We start from the raw sequence: 18,561 nt of genomic DNA, 5'->3' as shown, positions 1-18,561 counted from the left end.
TATGGAGTTTATTTTTTTAATGTAATGTACAGAATGGAAGTGCGCATTATAGTACATTATAAGAAAACATTTACTGGTAGAAAGAATGTGTTATTGTATTTACTTGTTTTATTACGAAATGTATAGTTTCTCATGTTTTTGCGGCTACAGACAAAACGAAGTAATTCGTTATGTAAATATACAATAGTCTAGTAATTACTGTAGCAAATCAATAGCGTCCGTAAACACAGAACTAAACAAGGAGTGGGTCACGTTTTTAGCAACCAACGTATGAAAAAAACTTACATTTACTGATACAATGTGTAAATATACGTTTGGTTGGATACTGTGGTATAAGCGGGATAAACTCCTTAATAAACATTAACGTTTTTTCGCTTTCTAAATATAGGCATGCGGTTTTGTGGGTTTCTACATTTGTATGCGTCCCATATATCTATCAATTGGACCAAATAATCAGCCCTGTAGTGTGCAGGATGCTTCACAACCCTTATTAATAATTTCGCTTACTGTTGTTATCCCATTGGCGGTTCCAGAGAACCGGTACCTCAGACTGATCATGTGCTGATTGGCCGCATGGGGGGTGGGGACTAGAGAGTGAGCCTTTAGCGCTCACCTGAAATTCAACAACATTGCCTTCAGTTCACAGTTTCACGGAAAAGTATTTTTAATGGGTTGGATAATTGTGACGCTTTTTTCCGGTGCACATTGACTCTGTGGACAGGGAATACTAATAGTATACTGGTCTCAGGTAGGTTTCTTTTCAGATTATTTAATTCTTGTTTGAAATATTTTGCCTTTAAGAAAGGTTATTTTGCTTTGTTTCCTGCATGAATTGATGTTTCAGATCCTGACGATGTCTAGATTATGCATTCCATAAAGCAACACTAATATTGGAAATGGAACAGGAAAACAGTAGTTTACTTATATACAATAGGCTACATTAATAATATACATTATTTAGTTTGTAGTAAATATCGTTAAGAACAAAGTTTTACCGTTGGATCGTTGTGGTTGAATTTACCGGTTAACCTGAGCACGAGACTTAATTCAGGCACTCAGGGATTTAAGCCTTCAATGGGATCTATCACTCTCATTAAGAAGACAAATATACCTGTACCTGTTCGTTCACACTCTTGTGGTCATGTTATGCTATGATTCAGTACCTGAGACACCACCCCAGAACACATTAAGATGTACCTTCCAGTTGGTTAATAATGTGAAGGATAGAGTCAGACAGCTCTACCATGGGAATGTTTTGGCAGATGATTGACACATCGTTTAACTAACTCCCTGAGCTCTGAAGGGTGAGCTGTAGGTTAGTGACATGTACCACTGAGTACCTGAGATTTCAGTATGTTCTGGGTGCCAAGCTAAACATTAATGGAATATTTCTTCATGCATGTACTCTGTGCAGGTCGGGAGTTATGCAACATTGTGTGTATGTCTTATGAACCTTTATTTACTGTAAACGATTAACTAGTGCTCTGTCTGTCCTGCATGTCACAGGACACAACACAACATTTTCTCTTGCCTCTATTATCGCCACAGTAAATCCATGTCACTTATTGAAATGGAATATAATGACAATCTTTACTAGGGATTGCCAGTTCATAGTCAATGGAAAAGCAAACCAGAGTGTAGACAAAAGAGCCTTTATTTACAAGGCACTTTATTTCCACTTCTGCCTTGTAATTTCCCTGAAACGCACAGACGTCCATACATCAGACCAGAGGGTGTCAACAAGGAACTGTTATTTAAATGAGAAACTGTATTTTCTAGGAAGCAGGCAAGGTGACATTCCTAGGTGTATTTATGCTCTGAGGTCAGTCTGGTGAGTAGGTTGTTGTCTTTCCCACTCCTCCCTGCAGGTATGTAGCCTGGGACTGGGAGTTGCTGGTTGGCTATTGAAACATTTTTCTTCGCTCCATCACTTATGCTATTATGTGCTCATGGGAGTGGCAGGCAGAGTAGGCCAAATTTTCAGCCACAAGTACAGCTAAATTACCATGATGAATTGAACAATAGGTTTATAACACCAATGCAGTTATACTACCCTAATACAACAAACTAGTAGTAGTACTACTTAGAATTTTGTAGCTAAATTCTTAAGGGTGTAAGGCTACATTTCGATTATTGTGTGTGTGTGTGTGAGTGTATATATTGTTAGGGTTGGAGATGAGGGAACAATCAAACATTACCAACCAACAACTATAATGTGGAGATGTTGGCTCTTGCAGTCCAAGTCTCAGTGGCCTTTCCATCCTACTTCCCCTACCTGGAGTCTTTATCCCTCTTGGGCTGTCCTTTACCTGGGGCCAGATGGCGTAAAAGGCAACATGGCTGGTTGTTGCCCTCTCTCGGTCTTCTGGAGTCCTTCTCCTCTTCCGCTCAAACTCTTTTTCCTATTGCATGCTTCTCTGCTTCTGTCCTGTCTAGATGCAGGTGGGCAGGGTCGGGGCTGGCCTTGCTGGCTGCCTCTGGAATTCTGGGGAACTTTACAGGTGTATTTGGGGTGTAGGTGTGATGCTGATGCAGCAGATGGGTGCTCGGTCACACCAGAATATGTAACACCCTATATTTAAAGAGTTTTTGTAGGGTATTGAAAATGTGCAATAAAGGTAGAAACACAATATATAGATATCTTAGTGTTAACTAGTGCTATCGTCTCTGACTTTGTTTTATGCACAACCGCTCATTTTAATGAACCTAAACAACTGCAATGGAAGGAAGTTTTAAAATAAAATATGAAGCTCACTGAATAATACCACACTGGAAAAGTATAGGTTGAATAGTCAGGCAAATAACTTCCTCACTAATTTTCTTTTACAATTTTGCTGACAAAGTCCACTATATGGTCATGCAGAAGATTGGTTCCCTCCAATCAGTTTAGGATTTTTGTAGTGGTGTGGCTCAAGACTGGATTAAAAACTGTGGAACAAACTAAAATTATTTGACCCATGACCCCACCACATAACAGAAGAGATATTTTAAAACAACTAATATGGAAGTAAAGTTAACCTGGAATGATAATTTAAAAAAATCTGCACACTTCCAGTGAGGAATGTTTCAAATGCACCAGGGAAGGTGTTGCAATAATTGTTTATGTTGTTCTGTCCAGAAAATTAATTCTCCCCCAATCTGGTTTACTGCATGGTCTTATCCACTCTGTTCGATTTGGTTCTGAAGGAAACATTTGTTCTGAAGACAAGTGTTCCTCTCTTGTCTATCAGGGCTACGATCATAATATTTTGTAGCTTAACATTTACACTGTTAGAGCATCATCTTTTTGTTGCATAGTATTTAATTCCATGAACAGATTACCTCATGGGACAATCTGTAAACCAAGGAAGCAATCCTCTTGTGTTTCAACAAAAACAACAAATTAGATCTGTGTCTCTATGAATTGATTAATCTAAATGTTTTTTGAAATGTTCTGCCTCTTCTCAATAGAATCACCCAGCCATCAATTACATTAAGAATATGCTAACATCCCAAATGACTTAGTACTGAATTCATACATTTTCAGATTTGATAACAATGACCGATGTTTGCATTTTATGTCAAATGTTACATTTCTCTATTAAGTGATTTGTGTAAGGAATTTTTCACAACTCTAGCCAGACTTATTTGGGATATACTGGGAACCAACTAGAAAGCCCATGGCCTGTTGTTGCCCATACTGTACAGTCTAGCCTACATTGATCCACATACTCTTGTTTTGCAAACTAATATTTACATTGTCACTAACCTGCTCAGCCTGCAGGTAGCACACCCAACAACTAATACTTTGTGGAAGCACTTTTTGCAAAGACTACGGCAGTAAGTGTGTTTAGATAGGCCTCTATCAGATCAGGAGATGGAAATGAAAATGTCATTACATTTATCTTGGATCACTGCAAAGACCGTCATTAAGAAGTGGAGGCAAAATGGCACTATGACAAATATGCAAAGATCAGGACACCTTTAAAATTGATGCTACCAAGAGGCCAATGGCAAACTTTAAAGGAGCTGCAAGAATTTCTATACGGAACTGGGCGTTCCCGGGATATTAGAACCATTCTCCACAAGTCTGAGCAGTGGGGTAGGGCGGCAGAAGGAAGCCTTTTCTTACAAAAAAGAAATTGCATTTTGCCAGAAGACACATTCAGTCTCCCATAACCATGTGGGAAAATGTGTTGTTTAATTCCTATAGAAAATCTGTAGACTGACGTCAAGAGTGCTGTGCACAGGAGATCCCCTAGCAATTTGACTGAGCTTGAACAAATACGAAAGATATAATTGCAAAATCCAGGTTTACTGGGTTGATAGAGGCCTATCCAAACATATTTACTGCTGTAATCCAAGCAAAAGGTGCTTCCGCTAAGTATTAATTGTGGAGTGTGCACACTTATGCAAGTTAGGCATTGACTGTATTATTTTAATGTTTTTCAGAGAGATCCTATTAAAGGTGAAAAGGGTCTTACGTCATTTGTCTTGATTTCAACCTTTGCAGAAACAAAAGCTGCATTTTTAATAATTGTGTGTAGGCATTTGATATTCACTGTATATATGATATATGTCAAATTCAGTTTAAAGGAACAATCCTGTTAAAGTGCTTTTTTCCCCTGTTTTTTTACAACAAACAGTTTTTTTTTATTGACTCTGGCACAAACATTTTCAGCTATAGTATAGATATATGCCTAGATTAACAAACGTGTCCGACTGATAATATATACACCTTTCCTATGCACTTCTCAGTCATTGGTTTTCTGACTGACCTTAGGCCTAGTCTTGTTCACAGACACATTGGTGAAGGTTTGTTATAACACTCTTGGTCATTAGCCAATAAGAATGTTCTGAGATATTAACACCTCCAAGATAGCCATTGGTTTAAACAGCTTAGTCTACCAACTAATCATCTTCTAAAATGCCTTTGCCAATGCGTCTTGTGCACCTGAGCACTAATCACTACTCCTTTGCGCCAGTTAAATGAATTTAATTAAACCAGTAGTCACACTCTCAATTACTGGCCAACCGTTTTTATCGTTGATTTCTCATTCAATTAATATGTCTCAAATGATGTAGAACAGCATTGTGCGGTACAATCCGTTTTTAGGTAGTTAAATTATGCAAAAATCCTAAAGTAATAGTAGATTAATAGCGGCAAAGAAATAGTAGATTCCTGTTAGCTGCTGCTGTGCACAGCTGATCAAAAATAGCGGAGAAACATGCAGATTGGCATCCGATAACAGTTGTTCGTATTTTGACAAATTTCTTACGGCATTAAAGCTAAACAACACTTATAAATATGTAAAACTGAAATATAAAAACATTCAGAAATGCTCATGGGGTGAATACTACCCCTTAATGGTTCCTTTAACATCTTGTCAACATTTACCCAAAAGAGAGCAGATAATTATACGTTTCTTAAGAAACCCCTTCAGTAAATGATAAAACAGTGCCCCCGATGGCCCCATGAGTGTCCATGCGTAGTTTTCAATGCAGTCTATTCCTGCATTAAATATAAGCTGAGGCACCTGGCTACACAAACGTCTAGGGCTATAATAAAATGTCATAAATAAAGTTGACCTTTGTACGCTTACCTTGTTATAAGGGTGTAGACCTGCTGAATGAAAGAGCAATCTGTGGATTGCACCTGCATTTTATGTTTGACTGCCCAATTAGCATTTTGCCTTTGAGGCATTATACAGAACGTCATATTTGGAATTCTGAAAATGAACTGGGTCTGTCAGTGGATGAAAAGTTAGAGCCAACATTGTGGCTCTTTAAAGGCATTTCAAGGTTGTGTGTATAGTTTCAGTACAAAACAGTGCATGTGTTTTGAATTCAAGGCAACTTTGTGTAAGTAAATATGATTAATGATTAATGGTCATACAGATAGAGAGGTAGAAACGGCAATATGGAAAACATATTTTGACATTTCATATTCTGTTGCATTTTATTTCCAGCTGTTTAAATAAATGACCAGTTTTTCCATATTTTCTGTCCTGGGGAACTGGAGTGAGTTTAGTGTCAATATCTTGGTATTCCTGTTCCTGCCGGTAAACCCTATACTGAAATATACTTTAATACATTTATACAGCTATATCTTACACTGTCGTGATTAGCTTGGTGCTGCAAAAGACTGATTTAGACCACTGTGCTACCCAGCATTTGATTCATGCTGTTAAGTCTGAATTTCAACTATTACCAAAATACAAGGTCAATCCGTAGGATTTCTTGAAAATAATGGTTTCCTTTTATGTATTGAACATGTACAGATAATTTACCATGTGTTTAAGGACAGTGTGACTTAAAGGAGACATTGGGTTTTAATTTGATTATTTTTTTATTTTTTTTACTTCTCAAATGTGGACCTTGTTGGTATTGGCATTTTCCCATGCTCAAGTTCAAGGTGAGAATTTGTATAGAAACAAAAGTAGAAAACAAAAGGAAATTATTCTTCTGCAAATCAGGTTTGATACCCACCCCCAAAACGGAATAGTATTTGACGTTTATATATAACCGTTTAAATGTATAAGACTTGATATTCATATTTGTCACTTACATCTACAGTATACCTAAATGTTAGTCTATAGTGACGGTTAGTTTATAGTGTGCCATGTTAGGGATAGTGTTTACACTGCGTGACTCAATACGTTTTAGTAGTAATTAAAGAATGTATGGCAGAGTTAGGAATCTCACGCTGTCCAAGACCTTCTCCACTTCCCTTGGAATGCAACAGCAAGCCCACAGCATATGCCTGATGCTCATTGGCAGTTTAAAAACAACAAGCATGAATCAAATGCTAATAATAGCTTGAGCTTTGGCAACAACTTTGTAGCCCTCTATTGGATAAGTGTACGTAGAGGCTAAATAGGAGGACAGTATTGGTGATGTAATAATCCTGCCTGTAAGCTACTGGTTGGCATACAGTTCTCAATCCTGTTCTTGAATACCACTATACAGTATTAGAGACATGTACCAAGATATCTGGATCTCTGTCATGATATCGTTGATCAAATGTGATGGCTAACAAAAAAATACAAAGTAAATATAATATGTCCTAATCTTTAACCACAGGCTGTAATATAAAAGTACAGTGTAGTGGACTGCTGAATGGATCATCATGGTGATATAGTAATTTTTGCCTCAAACATTAAAACTTTCATCATTTCAGCATTCTTTTTTTCCAGTTTCTTCCTCACCTGGACCCATCTGTGACTTCTAACCAATTAGCAGAGGGCCCCTAAAGCCCTGGCTCCTCCCGTTCTCCATCCCAGTGCCATGCCGAAGAGTGACACGTGGCCAGGCTGTGTTGCCATGGAACCCTTGATCAATAACGACAAGGCTGGGAGCTGTGACAGTGTGGTCAGCATGAACTCTAGCTATGTGAGTGCTTTAACAGCCCTGTGGCTCTGCCCTTTTCCCACCAACCCAAGTAGGGGAATATTTCTGGAGGATAAGACAGATCCTGTTTTCATCAATTTCTGGTTTCATTTGTTTTTAATTAACTCCCTGGTCCCTGAACCATGCAAGAAAATTGTCAAGCTTTGAGGCCACACTGCAACATACTGTGGATATAAAAAGTCTACACACCCCTGTTAAAATGCCAGGTTCTTGTGATGTAAAAGAATAAGACAAAAATAAATAATGTCAGAACTTTTTCCACCTTTAATGTAACCAATAACGTGAACAATTCAATTGAAAAACAAACTGAAATCTTTGAGGGGGAAAACTCACAATAACCTGGTTGCATAAGTGTGCACACCCTTAAACTAATACTTTGTTGAAGCACCTTTTGATTTTATTACAGCACTCAGTCTTTTTGGGTAGGAGTCTATTAGCATGGCATATCTTGACTTGGCAATATTTGCCCACTCTTCTTTGCAAAAGTGCTCCAAATCTGTCAGATTGCGAGGACATCTCCTGTGCATAGCCCTCTTCAGATCACCCCACATATGTTCAATTGGATTCAGGTCTGGGCTCTGGCTGAGCCATTCCAAAATGTTCATCTTCTTCTGGTGAATCCATGCTTTTGTGGATTTGGATGTGTGCTTTGGGTCGTTATTGAGCTGAAAGGTGAACTTCCTCTTCATCTTCAGCTTTGTAATGGATGCCTGAAGTTTTTGTGCCAAAATTGCCTGGTATTTGGAACTGTTCATAATTCACTCTACCCTGACTAAGGCCCCGGTTCCAGCTGAAGAAAAACAACCCCAAGGCATGATGCTGCCACCACCACGCTTCACTGTGGGTATGGTGTCCTTTGGGTGATGTGCAGTGTTGTTTTTGTGCCAAACATACCTTTTGGAATTATGGCCAAAAAGTTCAACCTTGGTTTCATCAGACCAGTCCAGTTTCTTGGTAATGTTTCTGTTGTGCCATATTTTCTCCACTTGATGATGACTGTCTTCAATGTGTTCCATGGTATATCTAATGCTTTGGAAATTATTTTGTACCCTTTTCCTTACTGAGATCTTTCAACAATGAGATCCCTCTGTTGCTTTGGAAGCTCTCTGCTGACCATGGCTTTTGCTCTGAGATGCAACTAAGAAAATGTCAGGCAAATCCTACTAGAACAGCTGAACTTTGTCGCTTCAAACGATGACAGGCGTGTAATGACTTCTATTAAGTTTGAATGTGATTGGTTAATTTTTTACACTGCCACATCCCCAGTTATAAGAGGGTGTGCACACTTATGCAACCAGGTTATTGTAAGGTTTTTATTTCTCTGAGGTCCTGCTCAACACAGAACCCATCTTGGGAGTCTCAGAATGACTGACCAGGCTTCACCAACAATTCAATACAATACAACAACAAAAAATGACAGTTTTCCTCTATATTAGGAAATACGCGACATTTACAAATAATTACATTTATTCGGACATTACCTATGTTTGAAATAATCAGCCAAACTAACAATTTTGCATTTCGCATGTGTTGGCTCGTCACTTGTGCAGTAGGAGGGGGAGCAGGGAATAAGCGTGGTTGGGGGATAGTTAGAGTGCTGCTCAAGACGTTTGGTTTGTCTTTTGGTAAGGGGGATTTGTGTTGTGGTGTCTGTACTTTGTTTTTTGTTGTTAGTGTTGTCTTCATGTTCGTTTTCTTAAATTAAAAAAATGACACCAATTCCATCTGCATTTCTAATTCTCTTTTTTATGTGGCTTGCAAAACATTTTAAAACAGTGTTAGAGCCTGTGTCTATAAAACAAGCCTAAAAATGCTAGGTTTGTTTTATGTTGTGGTTGAAAGATTCAGATGTTTGATCAGAGAGGGTCTTTCTTTAAGAGGCTCCACAGAATGAGAGACTGTTTTTAGGATGATCAGAAGCCAGTCTGTTCAGTTCAAGGATGTTTAGAAGTCCCTCACTGAAATCCACTGCAAATACATTCCTCTGGCACTTCACTTTATGATGAAAGCTAGCTGGAAGCAAGAAGGGGTAATTTGTCATTCCAACGGTGCTGTGTGAAAGGTAAACATACAGTAACTTTGATCCGTCTGTCTTCAGTCTGACTGGGCCTCAATGTACTCTTCAGCCTAGCTGAAAGCAACAGAGAGACTTAAAAAACAGAGTATTAACAAGGTCTCCCTTAATGTTATACAGTATTATATTGTACATAGACATTCCTGGATAAAAGTTTTTCAAAGCTATGCAATCCTGATAAAAGGGTAACACAGAAATTGCTTTAATTTATTCTGAATATTCTTGGTCTCAGTTTTTATGTTTACAATGTTTCTTAGTCTGAATTACTTTCACGTTTTGTCTTATTGTTTGTTTCCTGTTAATGTTTATTTGTGTGTGTGTGTGTGTGTGTGGGCGGGGGGGGGGGGGTGTTGGATTGATGCAGAATGATGACAGTCTGGAGTACCTCTCCCCTGAAGAGCGGGCGTGCCTTATGTTTCTGGAGTCAACCATTGAGTCCCTGGAGATGGAGGAGGACAGTGGTCTGTCCAGTGATGGATCAGACCCTAGCAACTTGGGAACCAAACATGGCCACCAGTCAATGGGACAGACTAGACTGGAGGGTGAGTACAACAAAAATATCTCTGCAGTTGCTCTAGCAGAATTATCGTGCAGGAGGAAAAACACGTCCAGGTTTTGGTTCAAGGTTGTTAAAGAAAAGCTTTGGAACCTGTGACAAATAAATCCTGCTGTTTCTACTTGCCTTCCAGATGTATCAAATCTCCAGAATCACAACTCTGGAATAGACCAGAAGTCCTTTTTGAACGCTGGAGTGCCATCACCCCATCTGGCAAATGGCCTTGCCAGTATGCAGCTCAAAGCCCCAGGGGCCACCACCCCTCTCAAGGACCCAGGGGCCACCACCCATCTCAAGGCCCCAGCGGCAGCGGCCGAATTCAAAGCCTCAAGGGGAGCTGCTCGGCCCTGTGCCCTAGTCTCTGAACCAAAAGCCACAGCTCTCAAGCCCACTGCTCTAGCAGGAGCAGTGGAGCCCAAAGCCACTATTGTAGCAGTCCAGGCCAGAACTCCAGGGGCAGTCACTTATCCAAAACCCCAAGGGGCAGTCTCTGAGCCCACATTGCCAGAGGTAGGAACTGTGCCCAAGCCCTTAGAGTTGGCTGCGGACCACAAGCCCTCTGAACCTGCCATTCATCTACAAGTGGCTGGGTTGGACACAGCCCGATCCTCGGCCACCTCATGTTTGCCTGTAGATGAGTTTATGGACAACATGCCTAAAGGTGTCTCGGTAGACAGCAAGCATTCAAAGCAACATGCCGGTGTCCCTATTGAGCAGGATATGAAACTGATTCCCCCTCCCTCAGATTTTAGGGATGATGAGCCAGAGAAGGATCGTCCATCGGCTACAGAACTCAGAGGTCCACTAACCTACAGTGAACTGGAGCAACTACGTAACAAGGTCTCCATGAAGAGAACTTCGACTGTCTTCCCTGGAGCCCAAGAGGCAATACATTCTAAACTGCCTGTTGATCTGCCTGTAAAAGTCAGTGCCGACTCAACACCCTCTCACTTGGCCTCAACCATCTCCAGTCCCCAGGCCTTGGCTTCAACCATCACAAGTCCTGCGGCCTTGGAACCAAAGAGCCCACCCGCTGTGGCCCCCAAGCCCAAGAGGATTCCCCCCAACATCGTCATTAAGTCCCACAAGTCGGATAGTCCCTCGGGATCCCACCAGCACTCACCCATTGACCGGTCATCGACTGACCCCCAGATTGTGCGCTTGGAGGCCCTGCGGAAGCTTGGCCTTCTGAAATGTGATGAAGAAGACTCAGGAACTGTAGTATCAGTGAAACCCCGGAAGGCATGGGTGCCACCCCCTCCTCACAGCCCAGCTGCCGACCGGACCCAAGCCCCAGCCCATGTCCCTAATTCGGCCACTACCGCACTCCCTCCTGCAGTCCCTGCTCCAGCATCAACGCCGGCCCCACATACTGCCCCAGGTCAAATCACTACCCGAAACACACCCACTGTTCCAGCTCCACCCACTACCCCAGCCCCAACCCCACACACTACCCAAGCCCCAACCTCTGCACGAGCCCCACCCTTTACCTCAACTCCAGCCTCTACCCGAGTCTCACACACTACCCCTATTCCAGTCCCAGCTCCGGCTGAATTCAGCGACAATGCCAAAACCCTTGCTGCTCCTCCTACGGCGCCCAAACATATTCCTCCTCTTGTGGGGTTCAAATCAGCCAGTCTGGAGCGCTCTGGCATGGGCCTGAGCAGCTACATGGCCGGCAATACCTTCCTCAAAACCAACCAATGTCCCAGTAGCTCAGTGTCCCCCGGCGACCTACGGAGCTCCAGACGTCGCCCTGCCTCCCTGGGTGCTGGAAAAGACTTTGTGAATGTTCTGGGTGAGGCCTCCCAACCCCAGCCATGTCACAGGGAGGCCCAGAACAAGCTGCCCCGTTCCCAAGGCATCAGTGTGCTTATTAGCCCCAACAGTAAGAACGGGGAGGACCGGAGGGAGGCACTGAAGAAGCTAGGATTGCTGAGGGACTGATAGAATTGCACCACTGCAGAACCCACATGAGGTGTTTAAACTGTTGTTAATACTGTGTGTATTTCGTACTAATCCCACCTCTGGTCTTAGGTCAATGGGACATTGAAATTTAGGGGAAGGTTGCGCTTTCAATGATAAGGCCTGCTTTGGTGTAGCAGGGAGCACTCTGTGATGTGCGATTGCTTGGGCATACAGGAAATGTAAATATAGGAGTGTCTTTTAAATGCTGTGTACCTCAAGGCTGCCTTTCATGAATATTACAGTATCATACTATTATGAGAGATTTCACTGACTACATTTTGCAGTACAGGGTTTCCATTCTTAGTAAAATTGCAAACGATTTATATATAACATTTGCAAGATAAAATGGATATAGGGATGTTTGTGTGTAATGAAAGTATAGGCCATGCTCTTATCAAAAATACTAGGCTTACACAAGCTGTGTTCAGAATAAACCTGATTGTATTGTTATGTTTAGCAAGGCCCTTTTTAACTTCTCTCATGTAAACATTTGACGAGAACATTGATACAATTGTTTTAACTTGTCCTGAAGTTCCTCTAACTTCACCACAAATCTAAAAATGGGAACAATAATGACCTGTAAAATATGTAGCTGATTTGCCACCTGACTGATGAGTTCTATCAATTTAGAAGCAAGACTAGATGGACAATACAGCATATAAATGGAAGCTTCAGTGGCCAGTCTGTGATATGAATCTGAAACATGTGGTTAGCGTGGTTGTACGTGTGACGTACATTAAAACTCATTCAAAGTGTTTACTGAGAAGCAACGGCAGTTTCCCATTTATCGTACTGTATGTACTGTCTGTGAGTGGCAAGAATGAGATAATGAAAGAATCTTGTCTGGCTAAGAGACGGTTCCTCTTTTCTACTTCCTGATGGTTACTAAGGTTGTATAATCTTCTAAAATGACATCAGGTTGGGTTGATAACTCATTATTATTATTATTTGTCATAATTTGACACAATCAAAAAGATGAAGTGTTGCACTGAATTGGAGTGTTACCCATTGAAGGACTTTATAAACCATGTCAGTGGTTAGTTTAGTTAATATTGAATAGAATTTGATACCCTCTTTATATGAATATGAAGTAATACTTTTATTATTATGAAACAGTTGTAATAGATTTTGTCATGTAAAGGATTGAACAATTCCAGGTTACAGGTAGAGTAATCAGCGTTTACAGAATGGGTACAATTACAAGGCCATTTTCCCATGTTAGATCACAGTCATGGTAAACACATTGACTCGTCTGAAAAATTCTTTAAATATTTTGGTGAAGCAATCTGTAAGGGTTTAGAGATACAGGCTGAACAGATGTCTCACACACTGGTGATATGTGCCCTTCAAAGCAGAACGACGTCTTGTTCCTTTATCTGTCTGCTGCATGGTGTCAAAATGAAGTCCCATATGCAAGCTCCGGTTTGTCTTGTCAACATGTACACTGTCAACACACTGATGTCTCAGCTGCAGTGTCTGCATTGTTTTATGCGACAAAAAAAAAACTTGAGGAACCTATTCAATAGCTTATATTAACCCTTGTGTGCTGCAGCAGCCTATAGATATTAATGATCAAGATCAGTCTAGCTAATTTAATAGTTCATGATTTATAAAATGTTGTGACTTAAAGTTTCATAACCTTGCTTTAAAGGGCTAGATAACATATCTGCCCATCTAAATGTTTCGATGTGTCCAGTGCTGTAGAATACATTTTTCAGTCTCAATATAATGTGGGATAACACTGACAGTTTCTAAGACAAGGACATGAAGTACTACCTGAAACGCCACTTATTTTGTCTTTTTAGGAGTATGTTGTTGTCTTGGATGTTCTCAACAGTCTAATGAAAACAATTACAGAAGATGGCTGTTGACATCAAATAATAATTCATTTGAATTAGAGTATTATTATTTTTTGTACAGTATTGTTGTCTTTTACAGAAACAAACTCATGCTCTTGTTTCATTTTGCCTCTGTACATATGCACTGTGTGTGTGTGTGTGTGTGTCTCTGTCAGTTGGTGAGCAATTGTAAAAGAAACGAGAGCTACAAGAAATGTAAGAACACCAATTCCATTCATTTAAAAAGACAATACAAAATCCAGACATTTTTACATGAGCAATAACAATTTTCAAGTGCAAATACCATTATCAACTCTATGATACATCATAGCAAACTCATGTTTAAAAAAAAAGCTACAAATACCAACATCTGATGTGTTCAGACTGCAGGGAGAGAGGGAGGAATATGGGGGGAGGGAATGTTGATCTGGGATGTGTTCAGACTGCAGGGAGAGAGGGAGGAATATGGAGAGAGGGAATGTTGATCTGGGATGTTTTCAGACTGCAGGGAGAGAGGGAGGAATATGGGGGGAGGGAATGTTGATCTGGGATGTGTTCAGACAATAGGGAGAGAGGGAGGAATATGGAGTGAGGGAATGTTGATCTGGGATGTGTTCAGACTGCAGGGAGAGAGGGAGGAATATGGAGGGAGGGAATGTTGATCTGAGATGTTTTCAGACTGCAGGGAGAGAGGGAGGAATATGGAGAGAGGGAATGTTGATCTGGGATGTTTTCAGACTGCAGGGAGAGAGGGAGGAATATGGAGTGAGGGAATATTGAGCCAAGATGGGTGGAACACTAAAAAGAACAAGTTCCTGGAGAATCCCCTTTTAATGTTTCCTCAAATAACCTTTTATAATATATTTAGTTGTATTTCACCCTGACAGCTCTGAGATTTGTTCGATCATGCCTTTGGGTTACTGGCCCAACACTCCTAACTGCTAGGTTAGGCCATCTGCTGCCCTCTGAATAACCTTTAGGGGTTCCATTGGTTATTCAAAAAAGTAATATGCTGAACCATTAGAAGGGTTTTTTGAGGACTAATTAGAGGTTCTCACAAATGTTTTGTTTTAAGAAACTACAAATGATCCTCCAGGAACCTTTGCTTTTATGGAGTGTCAACAGCTCAATAGATGTCTCTGGGTGGAAGCAGTGTGTGCTATGAAGTGTTGCTATGGACATTCAAATGTTGGGATCAAAAAGAGGGCAATATGAAAATGAATGGTACATTAAGACAACCATACATGTAGCTACACCTTTTTTTTTTTTACATTTAAATTAATACAGATTTGGCAGATATTCTGTGTGACATTTTACTCAACAGTTGTTTCTTAGTATGAGGTCTGCATGTATTTACTTTTAAAAAAAACATACACTTCTGAGGGAAATCTCTATGATATTTAGCAGTAGCTAACATTTATCTTTTCAACAAAGATTTTGTGTGTGTTAAGACTGCTCGTTGTCATCGTCAGAAGCTTTTACACAGAATGCAATTGTCGCATTCATTCAATCACAATTATTGTATTGATAAGAGTACTGATCAACTAAATTTCCTTTTCAAAATTATTGCAGTGAAAAGATAAATGCAGTACCTTCATTCACAACCCATTCACTGCACTGTTTAAATTTGTCCAAAAAAAGTCAATCTTTTGTTCTGTATTGGCACTTCTAAAAAGAGACAACAGCAGCACAATGTAGGAAAATATCTGCAAATATGCTCAGGTTTGCTCCACAATGTAACAGTGTGGTAGCCACAGCACCAACAAAGAAGCTAAGATTTAACTATATACTATTGTTGCAGAAACTGACCTACAATGCTGTTCTGTCTCTGAATCTATGTGTCATTTTGCTGAGTCTGTCTTTTAACTGTTTGAATTTCTCAGGATACAGAGAGATAAAGATGACTATGGATACTTAATTCATTGCACTTACACAACAAAGGTAAGATGACAGGCTGTCGCTCTAGTGCACACCATGATCACTTGGCCTGCCTGTGTGGGTAGTCTTTGGATGAGCTGATGTTAATAGGACAGAATCTAAAAGGTATTGGGAAAGGGGTGCGCTCTTTGGATTAGGTAGAGGGTGAAAAGGACATTTTAAGGACTCTATTTAAGCTCAAATGAATTTGGATTAAAAGGATTCAACCCTCGTCTAATTTATTTTCATTATTTACAAGATTGAAAGACAGACAATAAAATTGGTTGGTAGTCCATGGATCTGGAAAGACAAATGTTATGTGACTATCAACTTACATGAGTATAGGTGGTAGAGTTGTATATATACTTATGATGCATCTCTCTGAACACTCAACTTTCTTTTATATTAAAGCAATTGACAATTAGTGTGACGTGAGGTCAAGAAAACACCAGAAACAGGACTTGAGATTGAAGAATTAAAGTGACCTTTTTAAAAGAAGCAGCAAACATATGTTTCTCAAAGACATTTCTCTGTCTTCCTCTCACAGAGTTGTGTCCAACAAAGACATTGTCTGTATCACAGAGGCTTGTCCCTTAGCTAAGACATCACTGTGTCTCTCCCTGTCATGGTCCACAGAGACATAAACACTTTTCTCTGTCTCTTTCTTGTGGCTCTCACAAAACAAGTTTTCTATTTCATTCCAAAATGTCCACGTTTTGGAAAGAAAATAGAAACTAAATTTTATACACTTTAAGTTAACTTGGATATAGAATAACTGAACATATGTGAGGGTAGGTAACAGACAGTTATACAATCTGGACAGAAGAAAACAAAACAAAAAACTGTTTTAACAGTAATACCGTAATAAGAAGTTGCTCTAAGAGCTCAAATATAGTAAGGCTTTGAATGTTGTGGAATGTAACTATGACATGAAACGGACAGGTCCTTCTCCTTGACGAGTGCTCATGGAGTATATGGATATAGAAAAGTTTATACAGTTATCGAAACAGACTTGTCCTGGCACGGTCAAATCTGCAGCTGTAACTCAAGTGAAACCTGCTGATTAAAGCAGGTTTCCGATTTTCTAATTCCTTCTTAAAACAAATGTGACAACCTTATGGCACTTTCATCAACCGTCTTCCTGTCTGACACAAACGCACCTCTTGTCCAACTGAAAGACTTAACATGTGTCACGTGAAATCCAGAACACACACACATCCTTCTCACTATAGATTGCTGTGAAAATGACAGACAAGGCCAACTATGCTATATAATAGTATCAACAAGAATGACAACAACAAAAACAAAACCAGTTGTGTTAAATATTAAAAAGAGCTGAGCAAGAAAACCTGTTAGGAATTATTTTGACCTAAGTTGGTTGACTTCAGAGACTACATGGTTTTGGAAGGAAGTAAATGGCATACAGATACGAAAATAATTTTACATATGAGACTGCATAGTGAACTGTGTCTTCAAAGCCTACTATATGAAAAAAAGAGTTATTTTTATCAACTTAGAAGTCCTGTTTGAGTTACATGTTTGAAAGGGGCGGTGTCTGGGGCAGGAGGTGAAGGGGTTGACTTGAACACTACTTATATGGTCGTAAGAAGGCGGATACTTTGCTGCTTATGAGGCGTATGAAGGAGCGGGGCAGCATCTCGTTGGACTCCCGGGTGGTGTACTTGAAGTAGTTGTTTGGGTGGGCCAGCACGTCAAAGAGAGTTTTAATCAGCTTCTTATCCTAACAGGAAGAAAACAACAACACAACAACCGTCACACAGCAACCGTCGCACAGCAACCGTATTCCAGTATTTCTTCAGAAAACACTGAACATGAAATCCTGAGGGACGCTATAATATAGTAGGTATCCCAGCAGCAGGCACTAACCTTTAGGATTTCTTGATGGTTTTCAGAGGCATAGAGTCTTCCATCTCTGACAATGTCCTCTACAAGCTGTTCATAATCCTCTGAGAATACACAAAAACACATGGCACGATAAACACCAGAAATCGGAGGACTTGGCCCATCTCTAGCTTTAGTGAGTGTCTATGCAGTGGACGAGTTTACCGTCGTAGGTAACATAAGGAATCTGGAAGCCTCGGGCGCTGTTGGCCTCATTCGACTTAAAGTTTATCCAGAGTCTGCGTGAGCGGGCGGTGAAGGCTATGGGACGCTCATAAGTCTGGCACGTCTCATAGGTGGTGATGGAGGTGGCTGACCCTGGAGGAACAGAGAGAGGAAGAAGACGGGGCACATTGGGTCCACTGAGGTTTTGACAGCTTCAATCTCCAAACTGCCCTTTCAAGAATGTCCACAACTTGAAAGCTTCTCAAGGAAACACCGCAAACTCTATGTTTATTGAACACTCAGTGTTTATTGAAACCTAGCTAGACCCAATCTCTATAGAGCGAACTGATACTGTGCTTGTGGAACACTGCACTGGGTTGAGAGGAGACTGGTGACGCAACGGCGGCTTTGTGGTGGCTGAGGAAGAGCGAATGGAATGGTACTTGGGCTTGGTTATACAACCGGTGCTTACAGTTCTTCCTCATGACCAGTACATCGCCACACTCATCCTCAGAAGGCAGGAAGATCTCAGGCACCACAATGAGAATCTTGCGCTTGCTAGGCGGGTTGATGTTCCAGATGCATTCCACGTTAGCTGGGTAGTTCCCTGGGTAGTTGGGGGACTCGATGTAACCCGTGAACTCGCCCATCTCTCCTCCGCATTCTCGGTCTACCGTTCACACACACATAAGACAAAAAATAAGACAAAAAATACGAGTGAGTCTGGACTTTGGAAAAGAGAGACAAAATTA

General features: G+C 40.6%; 2 protein-coding genes across 5 annotated transcripts in view; one reads left to right on the top strand and one right to left on the bottom strand.

The window, feature by feature from the left end:
• The first annotated feature begins 618 nt into the window (after positions 1–618).
• Positions 619–15,124, top strand: LOC105022754 (specifically androgen-regulated gene protein). Its single transcript, XM_010891439.3, has 4 exons — positions 619–748; positions 7,176–7,371; positions 9,828–10,005; positions 10,153–15,124. The coding sequence occupies exons 2-4, from the start codon at positions 7,267–7,269 to the stop codon at positions 11,964–11,966; spliced, it is 2,097 nt and encodes a 698-aa protein (XP_010889741.2). The 5' UTR covers positions 619–748; positions 7,176–7,266; the 3' UTR covers positions 11,967–15,124.
• The window catches only part of scube3 (signal peptide, CUB domain, EGF-like 3), a 102,614-nt gene continuing 98,095 nt past the window's right edge, over positions 14,043–18,561 (bottom strand). For all 4 annotated transcript variants that reach the window (XM_010891441.5, XM_010891442.5, XM_020051903.3 and 1 more), the window contains 4 exons: positions 18,282–18,479; positions 17,810–17,962; positions 17,630–17,709; positions 14,043–17,483 (listed from right to left, as the gene is read on the bottom strand). In XM_010891441.5, coding sequence (XP_010889743.3) covers positions 17,331–17,483; positions 17,630–17,709; positions 17,810–17,962; positions 18,282–18,479 — 584 coding nt within the window. In that variant the 3' untranslated portion in view covers positions 14,043–17,330. The remainder of the gene's footprint in view (positions 17,484–17,629; positions 17,710–17,809; positions 17,963–18,281; positions 18,480–18,561) is intronic.

Source organism: Esox lucius, chromosome 12 (genome assembly GCF_011004845.1).
Source record: "Esox lucius isolate fEsoLuc1 chromosome 12, fEsoLuc1.pri, whole genome shotgun sequence".
NCBI lineage: Eukaryota > Metazoa > Chordata > Actinopteri > Esociformes > Esocidae > Esox > Esox lucius.
Note: the sequence above shows the minus strand (reverse complement) of the source record. Positions and strands in the feature narration are given on the sequence as shown.

Bases quoted from the DNA above. Each gene is read 5' to 3' on its own strand.
- LOC105022754 (XM_010891439.3), top strand. From the start codon at position 7,267: ATGCCGAAGAGTGACACGTGGCCAGGCTGTGTTGCCATGGAACCCTTG. The intron at 7,372-9,827 runs GTGAGTGCTTTA...GGATTGATGCAG, and splicing joins TCAGCATGAACTCTAGCTAT to AATGATGACAGTCTGGAGTA. The intron at 10,006-10,152 runs GTGAGTACAACA...CTTGCCTTCCAG, and splicing joins GGGACAGACTAGACTGGAGG to ATGTATCAAATCTCCAGAAT.